Source organism: Eptatretus burgeri, chromosome 2, assembly GCF_056783735.1.
Source record: "Eptatretus burgeri isolate ZD-2024b chromosome 2, Ebu_testis_v1, whole genome shotgun sequence".
NCBI lineage: Eukaryota > Metazoa > Chordata > Myxini > Myxiniformes > Myxinidae > Eptatretus > Eptatretus burgeri.
The window spans coordinates 78,736,793-78,746,252 of NC_140962.1; the positions used below are offsets into that span (position 1 = coordinate 78,736,793).

A 9,460-nucleotide genomic window follows, 5' to 3' on the forward strand; every position below is an offset into this window, starting at 1 on the left:
ACACATTTCTTTACTGTGAAAAAGATTCTCAGTCATAATCTGAAAATGTCCTATCAAGTATTCCATCAAAACGTTGGTTTAAGTGCGTCTGTGTAAAATGTACAATTTATTTTCTTTGATTTGAGGAATAGATATTTAGTATCTCATTATTTGGAAGATCAAGACGATTATGTTCTGGAGATGCATTCTCACCAATGATTATCATGGACCCAAATCCACCCAAATCTCTCCAAACAAGAAGATTAAATATGGTAATCCACTGCCATCACAGTATTTAATGCTTTTCAGACTTAGAAAATCAGTGATTGAATACAGACCCATATTTAATAATCATTGAATACCGAATCATGAAGAAGTTTGCGAATAAAGTGAAGTTGCTGTTGAGCTGTTTGACTGCAAAATGACAATCTGTGCCTGTGTCAGGGGAGGAGCACATTGCTAATGCTAAGTGGATGGAAGGGATGTTTGGAAGTTGCTCATCAAGGCTGAATCTCCATCAATTTAATTCACTCAATGAGATGACAAGAGTTCTTTAATGCAAGGTATCTGCGTAAGTTTTTAATAAATGTTTTAAAAGTTGATGCTGCAGTCCCTGGCTTGATACATCACAAAAGTGACGATTTCTTTCTTTCTTTTTCCTGCTTAAATTACTTGTTTGCTTGAATTTGGTAAATTTGATTTTTTTTTTTGAGTTCTTCTTTATTATTCCCATTGCTCTAATTATCACTGGTACAACTTTGGAGTTCTTCAGCTTTCAAAATCTTTTCACTTCATTCTTGAGATTCTCGTATTTTGTCTTTTTTCTTGATTTCTGTGTTGTTTAGGCCAAAATCGCTGGGAACTAACACCTAAATTTGCAATCCCATCTTTTCTTTTTTGTAGATAAGTAACATACCAATAGCAATGCTTTGTTTCAGTGCTGACGCTCGATGAGATCATCAGGTCGGACGTGAGCATTACTTCCTTATTTTCAGTGATCGCTTTTGGTTCATGTTTCCATGAGTTTTCTGAAACTGGGATGTTGAAATTTTTGCAGATGTGCCAATGGAATACTCCACATATATTCTTGTGCTTTAATGTTCTGTGATGAGTTTTTTTGTTTTTTTTTTACATCTTGACAGGAGGTGACTCATACTTTCTGTTTCTACCTTGCAGAACCTACACCTGTCCAATTGACTCAGTCCCACCATTTTCTTAAAGCCATTCATACAGTGTCCTTGGTCTTAAGCATTTATTATGATTCATTTGCCATCCCAGTTGAGCTGACCTCTTCTTAGCCATTCCAATGAGGCTTCTTTATCCATGCTCAATCTGTCCAACTCTCTCTATATATGTATATATATAAATATACATATACATATATATATATATATACATATATATATATATATATATATATATATATATATATAAATAAATATACATATACATATATATATATATATATATATATAAATATACATATATATATATATATATATATATATATATATATATATATATATATATATATATATATATATATATATATATATATATATATATATATATATATATATATATATATATATATATATATATATATATATATATATATATATATATATATATATATATATATATATATATACATATATATATATATATATATATATATATATATATACACATATATATATATATATATATATATATATATATATATATATATATATATATATATATATATATATATATATATATATATATATATATATATATATATATATATATATATATATATATACATATATATATATATATATGTGTATATATATATGTGTATATATATATGTGTGTATATATATATATATATATACACACATATATATATACACACATATATATATACACACATATATATATACACATATATATATACACATATATATATATATATACATATATATATATATATATATATATATATATATATATATATATATATATATATATATATATATATATATATATATATATATATATATACACGCAGGTATCGGTGTATAATCTGTTGATACTTGACTTTATATTTTTATTTCCTCTTTTTTTGGAATCATTGGGGTTGTATTCGTTGCCATTTCGGTTTCATACATGATATCATCTATTCGCAGCTGTCTTTGGAAACGTTTTGCATGGTGAATTGGGATACCTTTTATGGATTGCTGTCTTTGTGTTTGCATACAAATTGCATTCAGAACTTTTAATGTACTCAGCCATTCCTACAGTTGTCACTCTGTGCACTTGGTTGAGCTCCATCACACCACTACCTCCTTCTTGCCTCGGCAGATACATTCTTAGGATGAATTAATTTTTGTCGAACATTTTGTGGATAGTCAAGAGTTGTGGATAGTCCTTGTTTTGACATCCAGTTTGTTGATTTATGATTGTGGCCAGTTTATTTTTCTGCAACTGTATTTGAACACTGGTACTATGAGTTGGTGTATATTATTTATGCCTCTGCTGATGAAGTCGCTGAAGGCGTTATGTTTTTGGGTTGTCCATGCTAATTTTCTGTTTTCTCTGCAAACGCTTAAGCGATTGACATAAACGTTTCACCATAGGTGTGACAACTCATGCAGAATGTTTTCATGATAATTATGATGTCATAGGTCACATGGTTTGGTAGCCAGCCATGTTTAAAAAAGGAAAAACTTTGGACCTCTGTATCTCTGAAACCTCTCCATGGAAAAAAAAAAATGAAACTTCGCACATGTGAAGTACTCCCCATGCGAAACAAGTGTGATTTTTTTGGTGGTGTTATAGTCATTCGTTATGACGTCATAATTGCATACGTTGAATGCTTTATCCGATCCATCTGAAAAATTGATGGTCATTTCGGGATGAATTGTATGGGGGAAAAAAATTGATGACGTCATCTGTCACATCGTTTGGCAGCCATATTTTCTGAACATAAAAACCTTCAAAAATCTTCTTCTCCGAAACAGCTGAACATAGAGGCGAAATTTTACAGGTATGATCGCCTATCTATGAGGAACAAAAAGTTCTCCAACTATGACATCATATGTCACATGGTTTGGCAGCCATATTAGATTTAACCGAAAACCTCCAAAAATCATCTTCTCCAGAATGGCTGGACAGATCGTGGGAACACTTCACAAACATGTCCCCCGAGTTTTGGGGATACCAGGGTGTTCACAAATAATTAATAGGTCAAATGGTCTGGCAGCCATATTGGATTGAACGGTAATATTGAGTAAATAAAAAATATCTTGAACCGCTTTATCAATCGATGTGAAATGTCACAATTATGATCTAGTAGTCATGGGAAATATACGTTTTAAATTGCAACCTGAAAAGGTGCAGGGTCTGGCAGGCAGAATTAGTTAATATTTTGAATCTGTGTTCAGGAATTTAAATCAAACTTGGTACATGTACAGTATGTATAATGATGTAATAATATGGGCAGAGGCAAATCTGGCAACGTTGTGATGTCGAAGAGTGCCCATCTAGTCTATTTTGTTTCTTGGGGAGAGTTATATTTGCAGGATCAGCCTCATTAAATACGTAGGTATTCTGTGGTAATTGTTTTGCACATTTGTTTGTGACATATTTGGTGGCCCTCTTCTACTCTGAGGTAATGGTGTGATGCTTCCTTCTCTGATTCCTGTATTGTTGTATTTCGGTGGATTTTTATGATGCCTATTTTTGTTAGTTTACCTTGTACAGATGTGCATTTGGCACACTTATCCAAGCCAAATTGTATTTCAATGTTGTTCGGGTACCATTTCACCAATTTCAGTAGTTCTGTCAAAAAAATTTTGTTCGGTGTGAAGAGCTTTAAATCATCCATCTAGTATGTCACCTTCCCTGTTTCTTTGAAAATTGTGTGTGTGTGTGTGTGTGTGTGTGTGTGTGTGTGTGTGTGTGTGTGTGTGTGTGTGTGTGTGTGTGTGTGTGTGTGTGTGTGTGTGTGTGTGTGTAAGGAATTCATTTGAAGACGACAACATTGAAAATCTGCAGTGTTCAGTGAAGAACCACAGCCCAATGGAATTGCTCTGCAACATTTTAGAAAGCCACATGAGGAGCAGAGTTAATATACCACCATCTACTATTGATCTTGCATTTCCTCTGAAGGAGGAATGGCACAATATTATGTCTGATCTCGAACCATATTTGGTATAAAATATGAGCGACAGTGACCAAAACATCGGGAATTGAATAAACTGAAACAAATATTGGGGTTCCCTAAATATTTGAGACGCTCCCTGTAGGATCAGGGAAGGCTTATACCTGTTGTTGGGTTTGTTTCTACAATTAATGCCCCCAATTTTTAATGGTACTTCAGAATTTCTTCGACCACGAGAAGTAGTAAACAACCATTTAGGTTTTTCTTTTGGTTTGTTTTCTTCTTTTTTCTCTGCCAATGTTCGGCCTGTATCTCCAAGTCAGCTGGGACTTTCAGAATGAAATTTTTCATCAATAATGGGAATGCAAACATGTGTGGTTGACATTTGTTGACCTTGACCAATTTTTAAGGTCATGACCTAATTATAGGCATTTTAATATTTTCACCATAACTCAACTTAGGTTTATCCGATGAGAACAAAATTGCCCTCTCCAGATAGCCCAGGGTAATGCGCAGTAAGAGTTAATTTATATTATACCCCTCTGGGTAAAAGGGCAAGGTCGAATGGCAGTCTGAAAAAAAAAAAACACTTTTTTTTGGCATTGCTCAATCTTGCCAATGCAGAATGTCAAAGATTGCTTGGCCTTCCAAGATGTTTTTGCATCCTAATAGTGGACCTGTACTAAAGTGCACTGATATTTTATTCGTGCGCTTGACCTACTTTTTCAGATTGTGACTGAATTAACAAAAAATACCTTTTTGATCATAATATCTCAGTCTCTCTCAGTCTCTCTCAGTCTCTCTCTGTCTCTCTCTGTCTCTCTCTGTCTCTCTCTGTCTCTCTCTGTCTCTCTCTGTCTCTCTCTGTCTCTCTCTGTCTCTCTCTGTCTCTCTCTGTCTCTCTCTGTCTCTCTCTCTCTCTCTCTCTCTCTCTCTCTCTCTCTGTCTCTCTCTCTCTCTCTCTCTCTCTCTCTCTCTCTCTCTCTCTCTCTCTCTCTCTCTCTCTCTCTCTCTCCATCGAGTGCAGCCAATGGCTGCCGGTTGCATCATTAGTTGGGACGTGGCTATGCCCTGATGCAGTGTCCCCCTTACCAGTGCACTGGTACTCATTTTGTCAACCTCGGAAGGATGACAGGCTGAGTCAACCTCCTGGTGTATTAATTCAGCAGCCCATCGGGGCTTGAACTCAGGACCCGAGGATCCCAAGCCACCACACTAACTACGAAGCCAACACCAGGCTTTATAACCTGAATAATTTTATTCCTATTTTCATGATGTTGAGTTTTAGAGAAAGATTGTGTCAATGGGGACAAATTTTATTAATTTGCAGTTTATCCCTACATGCTGAAGGTTATGGTCATATGGTGGTCTAAAAAAATGGCCATCATTGGAATGAGAGGCTCACCCTTGACGATTGTTTAGTGATCACAGATATCTATTTCCAATTGTACCTCTACTTTTGCTCAACTCCTGCATACATTGGGCATTCAAAAAGTGCTTCAAATGTCACTCGCAATAGTCCAAGATAAACCATAATATTTTATTTTTTGTTTAACATTGTATAAATTTATATAATTGATTTCTAATTTCATATATATATATATATATATATATATATATATATATATATATATATATATATATATATATATATATATATATATATATACCACAAAATCAAAAGGTTTGGTCTTGGAGCTTTGTGTCCCATTTGTACAACTTTTTGAATGTCCCACATATTCCTTGACATATCAGATTTGTTTACATAGCCATATTACAGTGTTGTAAATATTTGCAAAATTTAAAAAGCATCTAATTGGTTAAAAAATGATAAAATTAAATTGCATGATATGAGCACCGATGTTATGCAAAAACGTTGAATGAGGAACCTTTTTGTAAAGTGATTTGAATCGTTTACATTCATAAATAACATGCCACTATACTGATCGAAAGCCAATGCACCTTTATCTATTACCAAGGATGCTTGACAAGATGGGTTAACTAATCATGTCATATGAGTGTGGATGCCCTGGTTGAGAGAGTTCAAGTTGCTCTGTCTTCACAAAGATTTCCAAGAGGAAAGCAATTCACAATTCTCTGTATATTTTAGCTTATTAATGCAGGGGTGGGGTGGGGGGGGATGCTGAATTATTGACTGAAGAGATACTGTTTCAGGTGGCAGAATTGACCCAGGATAACTACATTTGATAAGGCAAACAAACATCCAATTTACTTCAAAATTAAGATTTTATAATCTCTTCTTAATCATTATTTCACCCAACAATTTAAATACCGTGAATGCCTTTTCAACACTTCATCATTGAACACATCCTTTTTGTTGGACTGAATACAAAATACATAAATATTTGCAATATACAAATATAATTTTTTTTTCCATCTATCGTAACAACGTTTTGAGAAGCTAATACATTCTTGGATATAATAAAATCATCATACAAAATTTATTTGAAAATGGAGACAAGTGAATTTTCAAAATGCAATTTTAGCTTCTGTAACTTTTAATAGAACTTATTTTCCAACAGTTTTGTCATAATTTATGGGAGCACATTTTTCAGTGCTTGCATTAAATGAAGCACACAAGCACTTTTTTTGACAACGTGGTCAGCAACAACCATTTCCCATCAAATGCATTTCTAGGAAGTAATCCTTGTGGGGGGAAAAATATAGGAAAGGTCTGCTGCTTATGGTACACAAACTATAGGTTACTTTAAAATTTTAAACAAAAGTAAAAGCTTTACTCAAATGCATAACACACTGTTTTAACACAAAGTCTTCACAATGTTATTGCTAAACCAACAGCTTTTGTCCGATTGTTTATCAGACTTTTGAAATGCATATTTATTGTATTTATAAACAAGTGATTATGCTATATTAGCCAGCACTTTCTTCTTTAGTCTCATTAATTTAGCACTTGCCATTTTGGGGATTATCAAGTCAGACAATCTACCTTGATTAATCAGAATGAGGAATGTCACTGATGCTGTAGTAGGTTGTGAAATTTGTGTAGTAGTTAGGCAAGCTGATTGATCATAAAATCGATTTTAAAAAGACGATTTAAATCATAAAATCGATTTAAATCTTGAGTACTTTGTCGAGCATTCTCACCAAAGTTAGCAATTTAAATACTATTGCTGTCTATGAATGAATAAGCACAACGTTATCCATGTAACACACACTTTTTTTTACTTCTACGATCGGATAGACTTGAGAATCTGTAAATAATTATCAACGAAGAGCTTTACTATGTCAATAATTAATTCCATAATCATAATATTCATCACACATCACCGTGAATCTCATTTGTAATGAGGTCGATGAACTGATGTTCCACATTAATTTGTCAATAAAGATATTTAAAGAGATACCAAAATCTTAAACATTGAAACTACTCTAAACTGAACTGAATTGTTTTTACGACTGTCTTATGCGAAATAGCTTTTTCAGTCACTGGTACCAAAAAATGCAAAGTCATGTGTTGTATTTTAAAAGCAGCGGTCTTGTGATGACTGTAAATTTGCTTGTATCCAAGAATTACTTGAGGTGAAAACAAAAGGTGTAAATTTGTCTGTTCAACTGCACTTCTAGTTTCATGGCAGTGCTTGTTTTAAGGTTGAGGCTCATGGAGAACCTCGACTGCTATTCTATGAGCATCAAATATCTATATTAAAAAAATTGGCATCCTGTACTCAGTGGCACAGGATGACAAAATAAGTAGTAAACTGTGTACAATAAGTAGTAATCACTTCAGAGATGCCATTGAAAGCTGTGTGATGTAGAATCATCCACATTTCTTGAAACCAGCATCACTAAATTGAGGGGCTGCATAAATTGGTATAGGAAAAAGTGGGACATAATTGTTGTGGACGGAAAGGGATGAAGGAGGACAAAATCGAAGTTTAGTAAGGTGTAAACATTATGGGTGTTCGAGTTGGGGTGCACATAACTCCTGGTGCATTTCTGATGGGTGGTTGTCCTTGAAAGAAACGTGAAAGAGGAGGTGCTGGTAATGAATGAGCTGTTAGGGGGACCGCAGATGAGTGCAGGGCTCCCTGTAGGTTCACAGCATTACTGATGGTGGCTAAGAAGGGTGATGACAACGTACTTTTCTGAGACTCCTTTACCTGGCAATGAAAAAGGATTTGAGTAAGTTCCAGATGACATTATAATATAATCACCATTCCTTTCATGCCATGAGGTGCACAGGGCTGCCGAGGCAGTTTCATTGGCGAAGGAGTACAGTCCTGGCCGGGTCTCCACTCCGACACAGGATGCTCGAATGGCTTATTACCCCAGTAACCCGGTACTCATTTTGCCAACCTCGGAAGGATGGCAGGCTGAGTCAACCCACCTAGTGTTATTTCAATGGCATGACAGGGGATCTAACTCAAGACTCTAAGATCTTATGCCAGCCACCTTAACCATTAAGCAAATACCAAGCTTTCCAGATGGAATTAACATGTCCCAATTACTGTCACCGACTCATACTTCAATGATTTGTAGACATTACTTCACTTTGACCTCAATGTACCTGTGCAGTTTTTTGAAGCAGGTCTTCAATAACCTGAAGTTTTTAGAACTTAATGCTGCCATCACTTATTTTCTAAATGCACAGATTCCAAAACATGTTCATATGCTTTCCCCCTTTCCATTATGTTGTTCTTCTTTTATTATGTTCTTGTCCATTCTGTGTTCCAACTCTTCCATGAGCCTCGACTTTGCATGCAAAAGAGAAATGCCAAAAAGCACTCACTGTTAGTTGCATTGGGTTTCGTAGAAATTTGTTGTAGGGGCAGAACTTTGGTTTTGCAGGCTTTCCAGCCACCCGATCTTTGTGCCGACGACTTGTAATGTGCTGTAAAAAAAGGAACAATATAGGTCACCACTGGGATGGTCGTTTAACAAAAATAAAAGGAGACAAGTTAAAATTCTCAAGGTGCTGTAGGCATCTTTTCCCTTTGAACAAGGAACATTTGTCTGGAAAATAACTATGCAGGTTGCAATGCCAATGCCAGCCAGGCCGTTTTATTCCTTTATATTGTGAATAAGTTGACAACAAATTCCACCAATGTTCAAGTACGATACGTTTTCGAACTGAATAACTACAATGCTGAATTTCTCGAGCACAATATTTTAGATTTCCTCAATTTTTACAAGGTACTTGAGGGTCATTTGTTGTGGCTAATGCTTAGCTGAATGCTCCATGGTGACAAAGGCCTCGAGGGCCATTTTGAGTGAATATGGAAGCACAATCGCAGGTTGCTCTTTCAAGTCAACTTGTTTGCTTGTTCTTCTTACTTGGCTAAAATTGGT

At 34.8% G+C, this 9,460-nt stretch overlaps 1 protein-coding gene across 11 annotated transcripts in view; it reads right to left on the reverse strand.

Annotated features, from left to right (window-relative positions):
- Positions 1–6,630: 6,630 nt before the first annotated feature.
- The window catches only part of LOC147032393 (zinc finger protein 385D-like), a 722,012-nt gene continuing 719,182 nt past the window's right edge, over positions 6,631–9,460 (reverse strand). For all 11 annotated transcript variants that reach the window (XM_085869978.1, XM_085869976.1, XM_085869977.1 and 8 more), the window contains 2 exons: positions 8,901–9,002; positions 6,631–8,271 (listed from right to left, as the gene is read on the reverse strand). In XM_085869978.1, the coding sequence (XP_085726104.1) occupies positions 8,047–8,271; positions 8,901–9,002 (327 nt within the window). In that variant the 3' untranslated portion in view covers positions 6,631–8,046. The remainder of the gene's footprint in view (positions 8,272–8,900; positions 9,003–9,460) is intronic.